Here is a 22,689-nt window from a genome sequence, read left to right as displayed (position 1 = left end):
TATTTCAGTCCTTCTCTATTGGAACTGATTGTAGGAATCTATCTCAAACTAGGAAACAACATTAACAATGACTGTGTTTATTTAACAAATTACTGTCTTGTTCTTTTTTACCTACATTTCGCTGAAGTCCACTAAAACCTCAAAACAAGTATAAATAGAGTGTGTGGTCACTGTGTTGAAAGAATGGCTCCACAAGTTAAACGCTCACTGCTGACGTCGCCTAAGTTTCTGAAAATCGCAAGTTTTGCACTCTGCCAAAAAATGCAGCCTTTCATCTATCTGAAGTCGTTAAATTGTGCAATATTGAATTGGACAGTAGCAACCATTATAGAAAACACATGTTTTTGTATGAATTGCTACACATAAAAGTTATGGTTACCTGGTCATCTGACGTACCTGGGTGATATTGGAGAATCCAATGATGTAAGAAATGAAGCACACAACCGCAATGAATAGCTTTTTCCGCCTCCTCAGGACCTGCGGATACTCGTCCATTAAGGCTGTGATGAATCCCTCCACGGTGCAAAACTACAAACAGAGCCAGAGAGAGACTCAGACCAGAAGCCTGAAAGATTCAGCTACTTCACAATTTAATTTAGGTCCAAATACAAATATGGTTAATAGTTATAGTCGTCACCATCTTCGAATTCATTTACTTTTAACTTCCTCCTGGGAGAAACAAGTGTTTTCCAGAGTCTTTCCCAGTAAAAATCAGAGTATTTACCAGGAGATGATGAGAATTTGCTAGAATGGGTCTGATCGGAATTGTAACAAAAATGATCATGCCATTATTTTTTGATCCAGTACATTTTCGCAATAGATGCACCCATTTTACATCCTGTTTTACCGCATGACCATGTTTGGAAACAAGTGACAGCAGACACATCTGGGCTGTTGATAAATGAAGAACACAAACACCGTCCAGAAATATAAAAAATTTGGCCAGCTGTATTAAAGGTTTTGGCACTCACAAAGCATACGTTGCATACATAAATTGAGGCTTTGCAGGTGTAAACCGAACACTGGCAGTGTACTAAAGGAACATTAGAAGTGACAAATAGAACTGTGACCCTCAATGTCCACATTATGAGTCCAGGTAACTTTGAAATAAAGGCGTGAAAGGGGCACGCTTTACTCGTGAATGGCAGAGATGTTTATCAATGGTTATCAATGGTCTGTGACTGCTATGCAATGCCCCATCACATCATGCCAATTAAAAATAGCAATGTAGCCCATCTTCTGTGAGACTAGGCCTCCAATATCGCCATCTTGTGCAGGCAAATGTGGGGATGGTCATCTTTCATCCCATGCTGGCACCAATCCCTGCATTCAAAGAGTGAATTCTGCCTCACTAATATAAACGCAGAAAGGGTTGTATGAATCCTTCTGAATAACTGTTTTGTACTTGTGAGAAATTGGGTTGTTGGTTGACTGGGGTGTGAGCCCCGGTCAAGCAACAACCACACTTCTTGTCAGGGTAAGGCACAAGCAAATTCCAAATTAACCTGTACTCACCTTGTGACATTTACTTCCACTCCACTGGTGCATTTCCTCCACGGGCTTACCATAACCTCGTTGGAAAGTTAAAGAAGCCAGTTGGGTTTAAGCAATTGCACCTTATGCTTATAGCAACAGATCAATCACACTGTGATATTGAATAGCAGTATAATAGTTCAGAGTCATAATGTCAGTAAAAGTCAATCCAAAACAAATGGGAGGAACACTCAAAAAGATGTCCTTTCCCAAAATACCTGAGACACTGTAAGCCTAGTGGAACTGTGGGCTTGAAAATGGGTTAGCTGGTTGAGGCACACAGGCCTTAATATATATTGCGTAGATTTACAGAGAAAATGTGATACTTTCAATGACACAGCATTTCACCTTTCTTAGACATAAGAAGAAATTAGCATTGAGTGCTCGTTTGCCATTCTCATATGTGAGCAGCTCATCCGTCCCAGTCTTTTTGCATTCTGGTATGTGTGCTCCTGATTGCATAGTGGATTACACATGACTACAAGTCCAAGAACCCAAAGATAAATTCTGAGCTGGGTGAGCTTCTCATGCTTGGACCAGGAAAAACAGAGAGCTTTGTTAGCACAACATGTTTAAGATCTTTATTTTAAATATCACTGCAGAGCATGATGTCATTGGGGATCACTAAGTGCGAATGCCCTTGTGGGGAATGGCCCTTCCTGCAGTTCATCCCAAGATGTTTGCCTTCCTCCTCCTCTTTTTCTGACCCTGTTTTAGTTAACTTTAGAACTCTGGGCACTACACCACTGCTATCTAGTGCTATGCATGTGCCCTGTGTCTACAACATGGTAACATTGGTGTCTCCATGATTGGCCTATTTGAATTACTGTAAGGCCCCAGTAAAAGGCAGTAAATGTGCCCAGGGCCTGTAAGTCAAATGCTACCAGTGGGCCTGCAGCACTGGTTGTGTCACCCTCTACAGTAGCATTTCAAACATGTCTCAGGCCTGCCATTACAGAGCCTGTGTGTGCAGTTTAAAGTGCCATTTTGACCTGGCAAGTATACAGTTCACTTTACTCGTTGGATAGTTTTTGTTAGCATGTCTGCTTTTATCCATTTATCATAAATGTTTAAGCATATTTCCCGGTTCATTTATCATTGACACACTCACTTTTTTGCATAGATTCTTCTGCATGTTTTCACATGAGTTTCACAGCATAGTTCATCTGAATAATTTACATATGCGGGGACACATAAGGGTCACGCATTAGCGCGATGAAACACAACTTTGGGGCACTGCATGGTACATGCTCACCTTGATAGCCTGTGCATACTGAGGTGGGAAATACTCTCAATTTTTAAGGCATTCATTTTGGTTCAAATGGGCAGCTTGATGGTCACTATATGTTTTTCCAAAATCATGGATTGGTCTGTACCTGATTTCTGCTTATGATATTTTTTTACAGTTACCCTGATGAAGGTTTCATACCTGAAATGCATTCGGTTTCAGCTTGAAATTATTTTCATCTGTGTGTCATCTTGTCAGACTTCTGCACAAACACAAGCTCAAGTGTGAAGTAACATTTGGACTGGTCATTATTTGGAATAATGAATTGCTTGTTCAACAATAAAATAAGGTGTTGTAGCACATGACAAATTAGAAACACTGATTAGCAGGAGCAATTGAGTTTTTCATGTTGTAAGCCTCCAGGCATCAAAGTGGTGTTTTCTAGGACTAGAGCACCTGTTCGGTGTACTAGCTTTAATGTGGAAGTGTACCCACTTGCCAGGCCCAAACCTTCCTTTTTATTACATGTAAGTCACCCCTAAGATAGGCCCTGGTTAGTCCCAATGGCAGGGTGCGGTGCATTTAAAATGTTGGACATGTACTTTTGATTTTAACATGTCCAGGTAGTGAAAAACTCCTAAATTAGGTTTTGAATATTGCAAGGACTACCTGTCCCATATGCTAACATTGGGGTTGCCTTAAAACATCTTTGAAGTGTAATTTCCAATTGGGAAAAGATAGAAATATGGAGTTTGGTGTCTATGAACTCATAGGTTAAAATACATCCTTTGGTAATGGTGGTTTTTACATTGCAGGTTTCAAAATGGCACTTTTAGAAAGCTGGCATTTTCTTACTTTATACATTTTGTGCCTTAGTCTGCCTCTGAATACACATCTGGGTTTAGGTGACAGGTATATTTGTGCAATCTCTCCAGACAGCCACAAACAGGAAGGTCTGAGTGTGACAGGAGATACATCTGTGTAAGAGAGGTAGTTCACATTTACATCTGGATAGGTTGTGTCCAGCCCTCACACAAAGGGCTGTTTACCCCATACAGGTAAGCTGGAGCCAGGGCTGGGTTGAAAGGGATCCTTGTGCACTTGAGAGAATCCTTTTGAAGTTACCCCTACATCAAAGGCTTTTTAGGTATAAGTACTGGGCCTCTGATACCATATACTCAGAGCATTTGTTGACTGAGGACTTTCTTCTAGGAAGAAGGACTGCTTGGCTCTCAGGAGGGACTGTCACTTTGCTGTTTGCTCTGCTGTGTTGGTCTGCTGCCTGCTGCTTCTTGCCTGGGAGTAAGAGGATTGGACCTAACTCTCTATTTCCTGGAATCTAAAGTTTTTCCAAGGGCCTGACTGAGATTGCCTCCTGTTTCTGAAGTCTCAGGGATATCAAAGACTTCACCTGCATCTCGCTACCAGTACCTGGGCTCCACTGCTGTGTGTCCAGCTCTGCTAAGTGATGCCAAATCTCATCCTGGGCCCCTGGAGTTGAGTGTTGTGCTGCAACGCAGGAACTGACAGAGCAACACCAACGCGTCACTTGGAACCAATGCATCCTGCTGCAGAAATGCATCTTTGCCACTGCATTGCACCAAAACCACAGACACGACTCACCAACTGCATGACGCAAGGACCACGACTGACGATGCAGCCTCAACCTGGCCGGTGTGGTACCGATGCATCAGAACCAGTACTCATCGCTCTGGACATCGACATATCAATGAAGTTGCCTGATCAGGAAATGACACATCACCTGCAAGCGCAACACACCCCCTCCTTTGGATCAACGCATCGTCACTGAGCATCGATGCAATAAAGGTACTGTCAGCGGGTCTGAGTCACTTCTGTACCTGGCCCACATTTCATCGTGGTTGAATTGAACTTCTGGATTTGCCCCGGTCCTGCGTGATCAGATAGCCCCAGTTGGAGCTACTGAATTCTAAGCACTGCATTTTTATTTCATCTTTGCGAATTCATAACATGACTTGTGTATGTTGAATTTTTGTTCTTTTGGTCTTGGCTGACTCAGATAAATATTGGCTATTTTTCTAAACTGGTCATTTTGTGGTGTTTTCATTGTATTATTGTGCGTGTGTGCACAAATACTTTACACATTGAGTCTTTACTTTAGCCTGACCAGCTACCAGAGAGAGAGCACAGAAAAACTTTTAGTGTGTACCTGACTTGCTTTCCTAAGACCTGAAACCGGGCCGAGGATGCTTGTTTTTGGTCCAGGGTGGACCTGGCCTGGCAGTTTGGGCTGGACTGTTCCATGGGGAACAGGGTCAAGACTGATTTGCATGTGGCTGGGTCCAAACTGGGGTGGCATGGTGAGCGAAAGAATTGATGGAATAAACCCAGATCTATGACTAAGGGTGAATGTTTGTTTGATTCCGCATTCTGTGCATCATTTGTGTTTGTTTGATCTATACAGTTGTCATGTCTGTTGCTGCCGGCCATGTGAAATGGACAAGCTCACTTGAATCGCTTACTTTGTTGTATTGTTTGCAGTTGAAATATGAATAATAGCTACCTTGTTTACATAAATGCCGAAGATGAGTTTCATTAGCTCGGTCCTCAGGATTTTGAGCTTGCTGCATATAGTGCCAGTTTTGGTCCACAAGAGTCTCTGTTTGATCAGTTTGGATTGGCTTAGAGCTGTGTGACTGCACTGATTGTAAATCTGGCAGTCATCGGAATTTTTAGATAGCTTTTTTTTCCGTGTCGATGCTACTTTTATAAGGTCAGTTCTGAGTCTTTTTCAGTTTTCCTGGAGTGTTTGCATTCTGTCAGAACAGAGCACTTAGATGGGTGTTTGCCTCCTCCAGCTTCTACTTTTTCAGCAAAATAGGCGAAATGTCAATGGGAGCCTTTTCACCTATTTGGCTAAAAAAAACGCAGCTTTTTTTGAATATTTTCTGTTGGACTTTTGCTTATGCAGGGTCATCCCCAGTCTTTTTGCCTCCTGCCTCCTATTTTTTTCTGACCTGTTGCTGTTGGCTTTTCAACTCTGAGCACTTTACCACTGCTAACCAGTGCTAAAGTGCCTATGCTCTCTGTGTAAAATGTGTACGTAATTGGTTCTCCATGATTGGCATATTTGTTTTACTGTTAAGTTCCTAGTAAAGTGCACTAGAGGTGCCCAGGGCCTGTAAATCAAATGTTACTAGTGGGCCTGCAGCACTGGTTGTGCCACCCACACAAGTAACTCTATAATCATGTCTCAGTCCTGCCACTGCAGTGTCTGTGTGTGTATTTATACACTGTAAATTCGACTTGGCAAGTGTACCCACTTGCCAGGCCTAAACCTTCCCTTTTCTTACATGTAAGGCACCCCTAAGGTAGGCCATAGGTAGCCCCAAGGGCAGGGTGCAGTGTATGGATAAGGTAGGACATATAGTAATGTGGTTTATATGTCCTGACAGTGAAATACTGCCAACTTCGTTTTTCACTGTTGCAAGGCCTGTCTCTCTCATAGGATAACATGGGGGCTACCTTTAAATATGATTAAAGTGTAGATTTCCCTAGAGAGTAGATGGACATGTGGAGTTTGGGGTCCCTGAACTCACAATTTAAAAATACATCTTTTAGTAAAGTTGATTTTGAGATTGTGCGTTTGAAAATGCCACTTTTAGAAAGTGGGCCTTTTCTTGCTTAAACCATTCTGTGACTCTGCCGTGTTTGTGGATTCCCTGTCTGGGTCAGTTTGACAGTTGGGTTGTTTTTCACCTCACACAGACAGTGACACAAAGGGAGCTGGGGTGTAACCTGCATTTCCTGATTAGCCATCTTTGCTAGGAGGGAGGGGTGGAGTGGTCACTCCCATCTGAAAGGACTGTGCCTGCCTCTGACAATGCCGGCTCTGACCCCCTGGTGTGTGTCTGAGGCCTTGCCTGGGCAAGAAGAAAGGTGACTTCAAAGACTAAAATGGGTATAAGAAGGGCACCCAAATCTACAGACTTGAGAAACACTTCTGGAACCAAGAGGAACCTCTGCCTGGAGAAGAGCTGATAGCTGAGGAAGAAGTGCTGCCCTGCCTGTGACTGTGCTTTGTGGAGCTTTCCTGCAGTGCTGCTTCTGCCAGAGTAAAAGGGCAAAGACTGGACTTTGTGTGCCTTCCATCTTGTGAAGAAATCTCCAAGGGCTTGATTTAGAGCTTGCCTCCTGTTGTTTGAAGTCTCAGGGACAGCAAAGACTTCTCTCTGCCAGCACCTGGAGTCTCTGGAGAGACTCCTGCTCTGACAAGTGGTGCCCTATCCAGTTCCTGGGCCCTTGAAAGGAAAGCTGGTAGAAATCCAAGAAAATCGACTTCGGACAACTCCGGACCGACGCCGCTGCTGAATCCGGTAACGCTGCCTGCACCTGACGCGTGACCTTCGCTGGAACGCGACGCTCTTCGCAGGCCCGAAGCCGCTGCAGCCCCGCTGAAGTCCGCGGCTCCGTGGAAGTTGCCGCACCCCGTCGTGACCGACGCCGCTCGAATCGCGTGGATTCAACATTTCGCACAGACGCCGCGATCCCCGACTTCGCGCATCGGCTTGTTTTCACTCTTCACCAAAGGTACTGTACTTGGGGGTCTACACGACTCCGTGTCCGGCGCCGCTGGTGTCGGCTTGTTGGGAACGACTCCGTCACGACACCGTGTTAACATCTCATCAAAGCATTTTTGTTTCTAAGCGCTATTTTTTTTAGCTTAATCTCTAAAAATTCATAACTTGACTTGTGTATGTCAGATTTTTTTCGTTTTGGTCTTGTTTTGTTTAGATAAATATTTCCTATTTTTCTAAACCAGTGTTGTGTCATTTTGTAGTGTTTTCATTAAGTTACTGTGTGTGTTGGTACAAATACTTTACACCTAGCGCTCTGAAGTTAAGCCTACTGCTCTGCCAAGCTACCAAGGGGGTAAGCAGGGGTTAGCTGAGGGTGATTCTCTTTTACCCTGACTAGAGTGAGGGTCCTTGCTTGAACAGGGGGTAACCTGACTGTCAACCAAAGACCCCATTTCTAACATTTTCCTATAACTATGCACCACTTGGCGTAAGTGGACAAAATTGTTATAAATTTGCAAACTCAAACAGCGCACACATTGCAAACTTTTTTCTATTACCGCCAATAGAATAAAAATATGTTCCTGTCCTAATCTATTCATAACTAAAGGACCAGGTTGACAATGTATTTTGTTTCGAACTGAAACTCTGAAAGTCAACTTGTCCATCCCTTTTCCATAAAGGTAGTTTAAAAAGCTGCTATTGAAAAGCTCCCGGTGCTGTTATAAAAAGCATCCACATCTTCCGCTCTCTCCTCAACAATAATACCCACATGCTGTGTGGTTTGCCTTAAGACGTCTCTGTGGCCAGCTGCAAGCTCGCCTGCATGGCTTGGAGCTGTGAATGGCCTAGGCTGCTCCTGGATGCGGTGACAGCCTCCTCTGAACGGTGAGATTGGGCCAGCAGCAGCCTCTACGCTGTCACCAAACACAGGTATCTTTCTGCCTGTCAGCCTCAATTACTTCCTTCTGCTTGAATCGTTTTCTCGCGCTTGGTTGGCCTTTCAGAATAGAGTTAGCAGAAAACATCCTCCCGGAAGCCCGAGGAGACGTGGCAGGTGAGTCACACAAGGGGAGTCAGCAGCGGTTTGCATCTGTGGAGAAGGCTAGGAAGAGGAGACGGCTGAATGACGTCAGGCTAGCTGAATGCGCACAAGTTATTGGTGATCCATAACAAAGGCCCAGATGTTAAATTTGGTCAAATAATCCCAGCAGTGGTCCACCTGGCTACAAAGGCTAGCCCGACTAAGTGTTCGACAAAATGTGCGTTTAAAGTTTGCGACGTCAAAGTGAAAAAGGTAGCATTAAAAAATATATTATGCAGTGACGTTTTGGCATGGGTAAATCGGGCCCTGGGCCAGAGCACCAGCCTTTCGGAGGGTGGGTGGGTGGGGGGGCTGAGATCGCTGATAGAGTCAACTCTGCTCTGCAGATTCTCTTGCCCTGATGACTTTGAACAATTCTTAAACAGAATATTTCAAATATCGTTTTCCTTTAATTTATTCTAATGTGGGTAATGTATGGTAGTCTACTACAGGCATTTTGCAGAGAAATGTTGGTTTTTCCACGCCATGCAACATGGATAAATAAAGTTTTTTTTAGATCAAAACAGAACTTGACATATGAGAAATGTTAGGGGGGTCACAAAGATTAATTGCAATATTAGTGAGCTGCTGCTGTATTATAATATTGAAAACACATAACACTGTCCCTCAATGTTAGATGTAAACACATTTAAGCCCATATTTATACTTTTTTAGTGCCGCATTTGCGCCGTTTTTTTAAGCAAAAGAGGCGCAAAGTTACAAAATACAGGCCCAGATTTATAATTTTTTTGGCGCCGCATTTGTGCTGCTTTTTGACGCAAACGCGGCGCAAACATACAAAATACAATTGCATTTTGTAAGTTTGCACCACTTTTGCGTAAAAAAAATGACGCAAATGCGACGCTAAAAAAGTATAAATATGGGCCACAATTGTATCAAGTCACAGTTCATCTCAAAAGTAGACATCATCAAACTAAGCAACATTACAGAAAGCCTACTAATGCTGATTGTTAGAGATGCAGAACTGGGTAGAGAGAGCAGTTTTTTTTTGCACTGGTTGGGCCTCCTAAGAGATTTCGATTAATTATTCCGTGTCAAGGGTAGATAGAGGCTGCGTACAGCCAGCCCCCGGGTCGGCCCTTATTTTCTGCTTATCGGATATAACCAATTCCAGTCACGTCCCCGTCACCCCCACATACTTGACTGGAATATTCGACCTGTAATTACTTAGTTGTCTTTTTATTTTTGTAATAAAACCGTTTTTAGCCTTAGCAGTGCCTATGCAGCTGTATAAACAGTTAACAGCCGTTTCACTACTGTAGTGCTTTTAATTTCTCAGTGAGGTGAGATCCTGTTTTTCTGTGTTTTTACTCTGTTATTTTCAAATGTAGACACGCCCAGGATGTGAAGTTATGTGTACATTCAAATAAATAAAGAACTATTTTGCCTTTGCTCTGCCCCTATGAGCCTAGCAGTTTCCCTTGCCCTAATTTGGTATTCAACTTTGTTCATGCCACGTAAACAGCAGCCACTGTTCTGATGATATGATCTATCTTGCATGACCTTTTAAATCAATCAATCAATCAGTCGATTTGTAGAGCACTACTAATCACCCGTGAGACTATCCAGGTGCTTGCAGGGTGTGATAGGCTTCCTCGAATTGGCAGGTCTTGAGAGCTTTATGGAATTCCATAAGAGAATGGGAGAAGCAAAGTTGTAGGGCAAGGTCATTACTCTGTAAGGTAGGAGAAGACGCATCCTCTGCTAGTACTTCTGTGGATGCGGGGAGTGTGGGCGATGAATAGGAAGGAGGATCGGAATAGTCTGGTTGGTTGGTGGAAGTTCAGGCGGTGGTTAATGTAGGCAGATTCCCGATTGTGAAGTGCTTTGCATGCGTGGGTCAGTAGCTTGACTAAACATCTCTTATTTACTGGGAACCAGTGGAGTTCCTTGAGGTGGGGGGAAGATGTGGGTCCAGCTGGGGAGGTCTGGCTGAGGTGTGTTGGATGGGCTGTAGTCTCTTGAGGAGATGTATCGAGATCCTGTGGTAAAGGGCGTTGCCATAGTTGAGTCTGCTGATGAGGAGGGCTTGTGTGACAATGCATGTGATGTTGGTGAGGAGCCACTTGAAGATTTTCCGTAGCATGCGCAGAGTAAAGAAGCACACTAATGAGACTGCATTGACCTGGGATTTCATAGTCAGTTTGCTGTTGAGGTTGATGCTGAGGTTCCAGGCAGGTTCGGATGGGGAGGGTGCTTGTCCTAATTCCGCGGCCACCAGGAATCATTCCAGGGGGTGGAGTTTTTGCCCAAGATCAGAACCTCTGTTTTGTCGGTGTTGAACTTCAGACAGTTGTCCCTCATCCACTTGCTGACATTACCCAGGCAATTATGGAATATGGCTTTGGTGGTGGTGGGGTTCCTGGAGAGGGAGAGGATAAGTTGAGGGTTGTCTCCTTATGAGATGATGCTGAGCCTGTGGGATCTGATGATGTTGACCAAGGATGTCATGTAGGTGTTGAAAAGGGTGGGGCTGAAGGAAGAGCCCTGAGGGACCCCACAGATGATGTCCTTGGGTTTGGAGGTGAACGGAGATAGGTGGACTTTCTAGGTTTTTCCGGCGGGGAAGGAGGAGATCCATTTGAGGACGTTCCCTTGGATACCGATGTTGTATAGTCTGGTGATCAGCATGTGGTGGGATACCATATCTAATGCTGCCGAGAGGCCAATCAAGATCAGGGCCTTGATTGAGGAGGGCTAGGATGTCATCTGCTGCCATGATGAGAGTAGTCTTGGTGCTGTGGTTGCTGTGAAATACGGACTGGGAGGAGTTGGGAAAGCTGGTGTTGCTTGAGGTGGGTGGGTAGTTGTATGGTAATGGCTTTTTCCTGTACTTTGGCAAGAAAGGGGAGCAAGGAGATGTGTCAGTAGTTTATGAGTTCACTGGTGTCCTCTGATGTTTTTTTGAGTAAGGGTTTGATCTTGGTGTGCTTCCAATCTTCTGGAACGTGGCCGTTACTATGGAGGTGTTGAGCAGAGAGGTGAGTTCTTGGCTGATTTTGTCTTCTCCGAAGTTGAAGATGTGTTGTGGGCAGGGGTCATTCAGTGCTCCTGAGTGAGTGGAGTTCATGATGGTTGCAGGTTCCTGGGAGGTGGTATGGTGGGTTCTGTTCTGTTAGTGGTGAGGTTGTGTAGGTTGAGAAAGTTGGTGGGGTCAGTATGGCATTCAAAGTTCGTGTAGATGGGGCGATCTTGTCATGGAAGTAGATAGTGAGGTTGTCGTAGAGTTTACTGAGAGGGCATAATGTAGTTCTTGGTGGCTCAGGGGTTGGAGAACCACACTGCGATGTTGAAGAGTTTTTTGGTGTTATTGGTACTGGAGCCAATGCAGGAGGCTAAGGTCTCTCTCTTCTTCTCTTGTAGAAGCCAATGGAAGAAGTTTAGGAGGTCTTGAGGGAGTTTCTATCAGATGTGTCCTTAGTTGTGCAACATCGTCTCTCCCACAGTTTGCAGGTACATTTGGATATCCTGAGCTCTTAAGTGTAACAACTGGCCTGTTTGGTGTACCTTTTGTGGCGATTGCTCTTGATGCGGACAGTTTTGTTTGCATAGTTCATGATCCATATATTGAAGCTCTTAACTCCCTGGTCGAGAGAAGTTGCGGGATCTCGGTTGGAGTGGTTGAGAGCATTAGTCCATTGGATTTTGGTTATTCTGCCCCAGCCGCGGTAGGGTGTTCTTTCTTGGGTGCGGGCAGTGGTTGGTGTTCTGATGATGTTGAAGTGGATGATGGAATGGTCGGTCGAGGTGAGGATGCCTCAGATGGTTGACTTTTCATCTGGTTGGAGTTTAAAGTTCAGGTGTTCAATTGTCGGGGAGAGGGCATCCGTAGTGGTGGTGCATTGGATGGTTTCTTTGTGGATAATGGTGATTCCTCCTCCAGGTTTGTTGGTACAGTCCCTGTGGATGATCTTGCATCGTTCTGTGGTGATGTCAGGGGTGAATGAGGGTTGAGCCATGTTTCTGTGAGGAAAGTAAGGCCAGGTGTTAGGCTTGAGATAAGATTCTGTATCTCTGTGGTGTGCTTGCGCACTGAGCATGTGTTGAGAGGATGCACGCAAGCTGGTGGTGAGGTGCTGTGGTGACTTGAAGGTAGACTTGTGCTGTAGTGGTGCAGTGGGAGGTCTTCTTGGTGCTGGGGGTAAGACTGTGCTGAGGCAGGTGACGCTGCAGTGGATGCAGGAGAAAGTGCCTTCGTGGAGCAGGGGGAGGCACAGAAACAAAGATCGCTGGTGTTACCTGCGAGTGCGTAGTTCAGTGGCAGATTGACTGTGGTGGGGAGCAGGACTAGTGTTCCTGGCACTGAGTGTGGTTCAGGCACAGACAGGCGTAGATGGGCTTGCCTTTGGCGTGCCAGCAGCGTACCCGCTGCACAGCTGCGCTGTGGCAACCATTAATTAGATCCTGGTAGGTGGGAGAATTGCGGGGGTGCGTGGGCAAGACAAGGAAAGATGGGAAGAAGAAGCAGGAGAAGCATGCATGAATGCAGGTAAGGCACATAGGGAGGAGAAAGGGAGGAAGGGAGGAAGCAGGGAAGGCGCTGGGGGTGGTTCGGTGGGAATGGTGGGAGTGAAAAAGTGGGAGCAACAAGGTCAGAAAAGTCACGAAGGAGAGTGCAGGAAGCAAACAATGGAAAGGCAGTGAGATTGCAAAAATACAAAGAGCTAACAAAGAGCAAACGGTAAGAGAAAGGCAAAGGAGAGTGCAAGAGGCATCAAGGGGCAAACTGCATCAAGGCAACATGTTGCTTAACCATCCCATCATGCTCACTTCATCAACTAGTACCTGGGCTAAAGCACTTCATAATTTATCTCTAATTTATAGCTGTTGGTATAAAATGTTGGCTGTGCATTTGGCCTCTCGCACAGTTCCCTTGCCCATCATGACTGTGCCATCTGGATCCTTGGCACTTACCGTAAGCTTTGACGCAGGCGCCCGCTTGCTATGCCAGGGACTCCTAGCTTCAAGTCTGATACATTAAAGGGACTGGCCTCCTAACCCTGCTCCCCAAAATGAGTGAGTACCCATCCGCATCTCGTCTCTTACCTTCTTGCATTCATCTTTGAGCCTCATGCCACTTGCGCCATCTCTTCTGGCTCCAGAGGTTCATAGTACTATGCTCACCTCTGCTCCCACATGCGCTCTGCTGCACACTGAACTCTTCACTTGTGATGTGTCACTAGTCACCTTAGTCATTTGGCCGCAGTTGGGTATGCCAGGCACTTGGCACATGCTAGCGCAGGTGTTTTAATAAAATAAAGATTGTTAATGAGTGTTCATGTATTCTGAATAATGGGGTTGTGTAGAAAATATAATAACGTATTAAAAATAATGCACACATTTGAAAATGTGATTACAATGAGTGGCTGCCAATGTTCACGAAGTGTACTTATTAATATTCTAATGATGTGAAATGTTGAATATATGTTTGGCTAATGTAGTAACATGTCATTTTAAGGGTTATGCATTATGTCTTAGCTTTATTAATTGTAGACCTTAACTTAGCGAAGGTCTTGGCCTACTTGCCAGGTCTCATGCTGTTTTTCTTAACGTTTAGTAAATGGCTGTCCTAGAGAGTTAAACTATAATTTTCCACTGTATTGTTTAAATGTGCTCATAGCTGTAGAAGTTTTCTCATGAGAACCCACTGCTAGAAGATTCTTGCTAATGTAACATTTTGTGTGTAATGTGTGTAAGACTGCCTTTCTCACGAGGAGAACAATGGAGACACTGACTGGAGTAGAAGCTGCAACAATATTGTTACCGGATGAGCCGGATGATGAGGACATTGCAGGAAAACCAATCAGCAACATGTGAACAGAGTAATAGTAGAATTCATAGATTTGGAGTTTTAGTTTTATTGGACAAAGTGTGAACATGCGATTCATTGACCAATAGGGATTTGAGACATAGTTTAGTGGTTTTGATCTAACAAGACTGAACTGAGAAGAACCCAGCATTCTGCCTTTTGCATTTTGTCTTAAGCATTCCTCATTTGTCCATAGCACAGTATTGCCCATTTTCCGTCTTGACAGGAGACATGCTTAACTTTATTGCTTAAAGACTTTGCCTTTTCTAAACTTTGACGCTGAATCCTGATGCCTTGTTGAACGACTGGTGTCCTGAGGACAAAGACTGACTCTGCTTGCTGATCCACATTGAGGATAGGTATTATGAATTAGACTGTTGATTATTATGTCTATTTGCTTTTTCTTTCTAGGTACCAACCGCACTGTTTGATAGAGCCATTGTTAGATGTTTTTCCAAATTTTTGTTACTAAATTGTTTTGCATGAAGCCCAACATGCTGATGCTAATCTGGTGTTACTTAAGGATCTTCACTAAGGAAATTCTGCTAATAGGGAATAATGCTTGATGAATTTCTCTGCTGAACTTGAATGTACGTAATCACTCTGACACAGTTGACTTTGTTATTAAATTGCACCATAACCTTAGAATGTGTTGTATTTCAAGCTTTGATTAGATAACGTTTCTTCCTCCGCTTTGGGCAGTCAGTTTTGTTTCTGTATGTGTTTCAATTGATTTTGAGATTAATCTACATGACTTTAGCATTGTTAATATAGGGAAATAAATATTCTAACTTTTACTAAAAGGTGTGGTTATTCATGACTGAAAGGTCATGGTGTGTGACAATTACTGACTTTATTGATTAATAATGTTATTGATTATCGTTGATTGTTTAAATTGAGTAATGGTTATTGATTATTGATCTGCATATACAGGAGTTTTGGTAGGAACATCTTAATTGGGAGTCAAAAGGTTCATCAAACTATTCGCTTCCCCTTGTAAGTTTACTTATTAAGATCAGACGCGCTAACAGAGATGGTAACAGAGGTAATGGTTTGTCTCCTTAAGAGCTTATCATAGATGTACGGTACAGAATAACAGCTGTTAACAGTGTTTGTAAAGAGAGGTAATGGTTAGTTTCCTTAAGAACCCATCATAGAGGTCCAGAGATAGTAACAGAGGTGAAGGTTCAGTATTACTGAGATTTGGATTTTATTTTTCAATGATGCTAATTGGAGAGAAAATGCTCCCCTAAGTCCAGAAATGACTTTCCCAGAATCCCGGATCTTGCTAATGGTTATTTGAGAATGTTCTTGGTGTTCTAGTACAGTGTGAATGAAGTAATTTGTGCTTGCACAGCTCATGCAAATCGCAGATGAATTGTGAGGTTTGTAAGGGTTTAGGGAGTTTGGGTATTCCAAGTGAAGTTGTAGAAGGAGTGTGCATACTCCACAGTGTGAGAGTAGGGAAGTTGTCGAACTTCACATGTGTGTGGCGCTTTGTGCTCAAACATTTTCCACTTGGTTGTTGATGTACGGACCCTGTGTGATCTAAGACTCCAGAGTATATTGAAAAGTGTATGAGACACTTGGGTTTTATGTTGTAATCTGGCAGATTTAGTAGGTCGATCGGGCGGGGTCGACAAGTCCGAGTGTGAGTCAAAGTGAGTGAAAGAAAATTGCAACTGAGATTTGGCAAGTCCTATGTGTACCAGGACAGACCCACTGATCAGTTGAGAGTAAAATTTGCTGTTCTAATTTTGCTTGCAAATCTGGGAGACTGAGAAAGAAGGAATAGCTGTTAAAGCGAGAGCCGTCAGTGAAAAATCTGTAAGGTTTCTGAAGCGATTGTGTTACCTTTCCTGTAGTAAACCAGCAGATTTGTTTTTTTGTTTTTGATTTGTGCTCGCAATTTTTGCAGTAGTTTGTGTGAATCGGAGTTTGGGAGGACAAGCCGCAAGACCTTGTCAGCTGCAGTACATGTGAGTGTGACGTCATTGGAGCCGCGCTCGGATAGGTCGGTTAGTGAGAAGGGACGCGCATGGATTGGCAGCCATCCGTGAGAGGCAATTGGTTGAGAAAGTAGGTGAAAGGAATTCTGGGATTAAAAGTAACTTCCTGATTTGATTTGAATTACAAAAAGGTCTAAAAGATTAAATTTTTAAAAGCTTTAAACAGTGCTTTAAGGAGAGATACGTACATTACAATGAGTATAGGCGAGGCTACACTGCCAGAAGGTACACCAGCTTACATTGTAATGGAAGAGAAGGGTGTTGTGCCATGTCTTTGGCTAAAGCAATGGTGCAAAGTGACAGAAAAGGATGGGAACTTAGCTTTTCCTACAAATGGGACGTTCAATTTGAGGGTTTTGGAGCATTTAAGGATTGTGCTACATGAATCGAAGCCCCTTCCGAGACCAGCACAATTTGAGGCATTAGTGATTTGGGAGCTAGTAACCGGACAGTAACAGCAACAGAAATTCGAGAGGAGGATGAGAAAGGCAGAAAAGAGTTTAGCAGAGGCTAGATGGGACAGTGCTCAGAGGGTTTGGAGGATGCACAGAATTCATTTTTTTCTGGCAATTGCGCAGAACCAAAATAAGGAAGGAAGAAAAGCTACTAGAAAGACTAACAGAATTCCATCCGAGAGTAGGGAGGTTAGAAAGTCTTCAACAGTGGAGGAAGAATTGGATGATGTTGAGTTTATTACACAGTTATTGAGAAATCACCCACCACCATATACAGCACATGAGAGTAGTCCAAGTACCAGTGCTGATCTGACAGCTCCGACGCAGGTTAATGGGACAGTGAGTCCATTGCAGGTTAATGCTAGCCTGACACAGAATGCGATGCAGGGTGGTCTTAATGTGCCTACTACTCCTGTAGTGCAAAATCAGGTGCAACTGCCACAGGTTCAGAGAATTTGCCCTGATGTGCCCGTTATGGAAACAACTTCGAACTTAATGGTGGCTACGAAACAGATTTGCCCAAGGCCGATGTTGGTTCAGACTGAACCAACTCCGCTTTTACTGCCCCAAGTGCAGCCACAGGTAATGCCAAGATTATTTCCAGTACCAGGGACACAGTCAGATATGTCACCAATGATTAATCAGAACATGGGAGTTACTCTCCAACACAGCGTAAGTGACAAACCAACCCCAGATGCTATATCGCCATCTATTACTGTTGGTCCAGCCGTACCCTTATTTGCACAGAAGAAATGTACTGTAGGTGAACAGGGAGCCATATCCCAGAATACAATAAGGGGAGGACATAATGAAAATGTCCAGGTAGTCTCTCCTATGGGACAGACCTTTGATGGATCAAGATCACTGTTAGACCTCAGTCCATTTGTAGCATTTCCAGATACTATGGCAGGGTAAAACTTTAGCCAGAGTTTGAAATTGTTGACACCGAAGACCCTGAATGAAGTTGCACAGCAGGTGCCACTAGTCCAAGCCAGTAACATGTTGTTGCAAGGTTTGACAGCTCAGCAGTTGACTGAATGGTTAGACAAGCTGAATACGCCACAGAGTATTCCAAAGGGAGAGGAGTGTTTGAACTATGCCAGGCTAAGCATAGAAGCGGGTGAACTCATTGAGGGAACTATGGGTGTGAACAGGTTAGAATCCAACACAGAGGCAGAATTTGGATATTTGTGCCCAAAGATTACGAGGGAAGTGAGCAATGTGCATCAGAAACTAGCAGACCTGGCAGAGAAGTATGGCGTAGAAATATAGAAAACAAAGCATTTGAAAAGGAGTTACAGAATAGATTTTGAGGCTAAAGATTTTGAACACATGAAATCTGCCGGAATGAAAGCACACCTTACGGAATTGCTTCAAAGTGGCCAGACCTGGGGAGCATAAAACAAATGGGAAGGCAGGTGGGTAAAGAAAAGAGACAAGAGGAAAAGGGATTCTGTGGAGCTGGCTGCAAATGTGCAGCAGGATAAAGATCTAGTGAGAATCTTTTCCAATGAGAGAGATTCCAGGAGGGAACTTTGTTCATGACCCTCGGAGCAGAAGTGGCATTCTATTGTTTACAAATGATTATCCAAGATTGAGAGAGAAGCCAGTAGAGTGGTATCAGCAAACAGACAGGTTTGAGAAACTTGCAAAGTGCCTGTGGGAGGACTTGAACACATTATTGGAGACAGCGGTTCCAGCTGATCTGTCGATCGAGTGTAAGAGGAGTGTAGATTGGTCAACAAGCGAGCCAGAGAGAGACAAGAATACATGTGCACCATCTCCTGAGGTAATTAAATATTACTATAAGGTGATTGAGTTTTTGAAAATGAGAATTTCGTCCAAGAATATTGATTGGCAGAGGATTGACAGGACAGCTCAGGAAGCAAAAGAGTTGATACATGAGTATTATGAGAGATTTTGCTGGCGTTCAAGCATTACAGGGGTGCACAATTGAGGCAAGAGACATGATTCATTTTTTGTTCAGATTTGTGGAAAAGTTGAGACCTGAAATTGGCCAGATGATTAAGAGTCATTTGATTTGCTGGCAAGCAAAGCCGATTTATGAGGTGTCGCAGTATGCAAAGTACTGCAGTCATGAGATTGAGTTGAAGCAGAGAAAGCTAAGGCAATGATGCTGCAGATTAAAGCAGCTCAGATGGGTATGCAAAGGAATTTTCCACAACAATTGCCACAGCAGCAGCAAGGGAATATAATGTATGATCCTTGGATAAGAGGTAGAGGTCGTGGAAGTAATGTGCATCGTGGTCCAGACTTAGGTACTGTAGGAGTGTAGAATGATGTGCAGGGAATGAAGAAGTTATTGCCATGTCACATTTGCGGAGCCGTTGGACATTGGAAGCAGGAGTGTCTGATGATGGTGCAGGAAGGTGTCACCCAGCAAAGTAATGACATCAATTCATTCCAGAATATGAGAGGGCTGAGAGTGAGAGGTCCTAATTCAAATTTTCAGAATAATGTGAATCAAGTGCAGAATTTTCAACCCATGCAGAAGGTGTAAATGTCACTTGTAACAATGACACAGTTGCAGCCAATGCAACAGCAGGTTCCTATGGTACCCAGACAGCAAATTCAAATACCTCAAGCCCCAATGGAACAGCAACGTATGATGCTTTATCAACAGGTCACAGGTCAGAGGCTTAACCAAAGTAATAACCCAATGCAACAATTCCCGTTACACAGTGAGAATGAAATAAATGATGATTGGATGAGTGACAGTTCAGATGAGGAGCCATTTGTGCTTGCAACTTCCTTAGAAGTAGATCAGAGAGGTCCCTATGTGAAGGGAAAGGTTATGGGTCACATAGTTTAATTCTTGGTTGATACAGGAGCTACACGCTCTACAGTGAGAAGTGTAGAAGTTGCAAACTTGCCCCTTTCAGGTAGAACAGTTTAGATTTTAGGAGTGGCGAATCAGTATTTGACCAACTCGATTACAGAACCAGTTCAGGTTAAAATTGGCAACTTTCAGGGATTGCACAAGTTTCTAGTCTGCGATTCGTGTCCGGGATCCCTACTGGAAAGAGATTTGCTATGTAAAATGAAATGTTCGATTACTTGTTCAAATGATGGAATTGAGATTCAGACGAATAGTGATGATGAAGATGACCAAATCCCAGAGATAGAGGGGGAAACTACAAATGAGGAGTACCCTCTGATTGAAGTTTTCCCGATGTTCACTGTGAAAGAGCTTCATCCTGATTTGCGAGGGACGGTTAAGGAGAAAGTATGGGATTTGACAGGAAAAGAAGACATGATTGTCTTGAAGTAACTGACTTGTGCACAAAACCAAGACCTGATATTAGAGACACCTGATTGGAAGAAAATGACCAAATTATCTTTGTTGATGGTTCCTGTCTGAGGGACAATGCAGGGACACTGACAGCAGGATATGCTGTGTGCACAATTACTGGTATTTTGGAAGCTTCTTGGCTTCGAGGAATGTATTCTGCCCAGGTAGCGGAACTGGTAGCCCGTACTAGAGTATGCCATGTTTCTGCTCAGCTGAAAGTTACAATCTATACGGATAACCAGTATGGATTTGGAATAGTCCATGATTTTAGCCAGTTGTGGCCAGAGAGAGGTTTCATGACCTCTTCTGGTTCACCAGTGAGAGATGGTGAAAGGATTAAAGAACTGTTACATGCTATTCAAATGCCTGAAAAGATTGCCGTGGTGAAATGCAGTGCACACCTGAAGTCGCAGGACTTTCTATCATTGGGAAATGGATATGCAGATCAAGTCACAAGGTTTTGCACATTGAACTGTTCAAAGATAAGTGGGAAATGTTACCTGAAGAAGACGAAACATTTCCAAGCTATGCGTTGAAAGTAGTTGAAACCTTGGAGGAATTGAAAATGTTGCAGAATAATGTTGACAGGGAAGAAAAACGTTTGTGGAGCAAAATGAAATGTGTACAAAGAGAAGATGAATTGTGGGTTTCAGAAGAGGGTCAGTTGGTTTTGCCAAATAGTCTGTTGTCTCAAATGGCTAGGTACTATCATGGTCATGCACATATTGGGAGGAACGCAATGATTCAGTTGTTCAACCATGACTGGACAGGTTGCTGAAGCAGTTTGCCATTGTTGTGTCATTTGCCAACAGTTGAACGCAGGGACAGTGGTTAATTTGAGCCACATTTGGAAGAGCGGGAGGTCCATTCATCAGAATGCAGATGGATTTTATTGAAATGCCTGTGTGTGGAGGTTTGAGATATGTGTAGGTGATTATTTTTCTTTATTGTTCACTGGATTGGAGCTTACCCTACACGAAGAAATGACAGTCTCACAGTAGCGAAACTACTGCTTAGGGAACTGATACCGCATTTTGGGTTTCCGATCTCTTTAGAATCAGAAAGGGGAAGTCACTTCAACAATGAAGTAACTAAATTACTGTGTGCAGCATTGAACATTGAGCAGAAGTTGGATTGTTGTTACCGCCCTGAAGCATCAGGATTTGTGGAACAGATGAATAGTACCTTGAAGTCAAGAGTTGCAAAGATGTGTGTGTCCACGAATTTGAAATGGCTTGGCGCATTGCCTTTAGTTTTGACGTCAATGAGAAACACACCTGACAGGAAGACAGGATTGTCACCGCATGAGATCCTTATGGGCTGAGCCATGAGATTGTCAGCGGCACCTGCAACGGCACTTGTCAACATTACAGATGATATGGTGGTGGACTACTGCAAAGGTCTGGCTGATGTGGTTCGCTCTTTCTCTCATCAGGTGGAAGCCACCATATTGCCACCAATCCATGACTTAGGGCACAACCTGAGAGCTGGAGACTGAGTTGTGGTCCGGAAACACGTGAGGAAAACGTGTTTGGAGCCTCGTTGGAAAGGACCTTTCCAGGTAGTTCTGACAACTACCACAACTGTTAAGTGCGCTGGAATTCTGAATTGGATCCATGCGAGTCACACAAAGAAAGTGGCATGTCCACTGGATCATGAAGAAGAAGAGTTGTTGAGAGTACCAACAACAGTAAAAAAAGTCTCAGGGCAGGAAAGAGAACAAAGGGGAACTAAGCCCGGATCTGGGGCCGCTGAGGACGGTTCAGACACTCCTGTGAGAGACGAAGGAGAAGACCTCCAGGAGGGTGAGGGAGAGCCTATCTCAATTGAGACAGCAGGAGAGCCTAGTAAGAGGAGGGCTTTCCCAGAAGTAGACGATCTTGAGAGACAAACAGAGCAATTGCCAGACCCAGAGGGGAAGGGAGTTGAGGTGGATCAAAGTCACTGTGATCTGACTCCTCCTGAACCGGTTGCAGGTCCGTCAAGAGAAAACACTGTAGAACAATGGGAAGGTTCAAGTTCGACTCTGAAGAGAATACTGACAAAAGGTCCACTGAAAGGAGATAAGTGGCCGGAGTCGCAAGTAGAAAGAGAAAAGGAAGTGGTTGTTGAGGTAACAATCTAGGAAGAACTCGATGTAACAAGGAGAGAAGATCTGAGTGAAGGAGGATTGAATCATGATTGAAAGTTGAAAAGGAAGAGAATAGCAAGTCGAAGATACGCAGGTCCTGAATGGGCATATGCAACTACAAGCGAGAGGCAGAAATAAGTTTTGTCTTTTTGCTTTGATAGAGACATTTCAGGTCAGTATTTTGGCACTTGAAGGACGTGATGAACTGAACTATTGAAACAATCTGAGAGATCATTTTTGGAGAAAAAGACTGTTGAAAGTAACTGGAAGAGACATTGATAACCTGATTTGACTTTTGAAACCTGATTGTGACAAGGGATCCTGGAAGTGAGACCGAAATCTGTAAATAACAGCTGAAAGAAGAATTGTTTTGTTTTTTATTTTTGCTGTATTTTTAAAAAAAATTCTTCTGCTTTCTGATTCTTTACAGATCATGAGTAATAATAGCCAGCAGGGTAGGAATACTAGGTACTGTAAATATATGAGTATTGGTTTGGCGATTATGTGTGGGATACTGTTTGTGGTGTTGATTATTGGTATATCTGCTCTT

General features: G+C 43.7%; 1 protein-coding gene across 1 annotated transcript in view; it reads right to left on the bottom strand.

The window, feature by feature from the left end:
• LOC138287583 (sodium- and chloride-dependent GABA transporter 1-like) overlaps positions 1 to 22,689 on the bottom strand; it is a 596,565-nt gene that overhangs the window by 109,848 nt on the left and 464,028 nt on the right. Inside the window, exon 11 of the mRNA XM_069228141.1 lies at positions 397 to 528. Coding sequence (XP_069084242.1) covers positions 397 to 528 — 132 coding nt within the window. The remainder of the gene's footprint in view (positions 1 to 396; positions 529 to 22,689) is intronic.

The sequence above is a fragment of the Pleurodeles waltl genome, chromosome 4_1 (genome assembly GCF_031143425.1).
Source record: "Pleurodeles waltl isolate 20211129_DDA chromosome 4_1, aPleWal1.hap1.20221129, whole genome shotgun sequence".
NCBI classification, from domain to species: domain Eukaryota; kingdom Metazoa; phylum Chordata; class Amphibia; order Caudata; family Salamandridae; genus Pleurodeles; species Pleurodeles waltl.
This window is presented reverse-complemented; position numbering and strand designations above follow the sequence as displayed.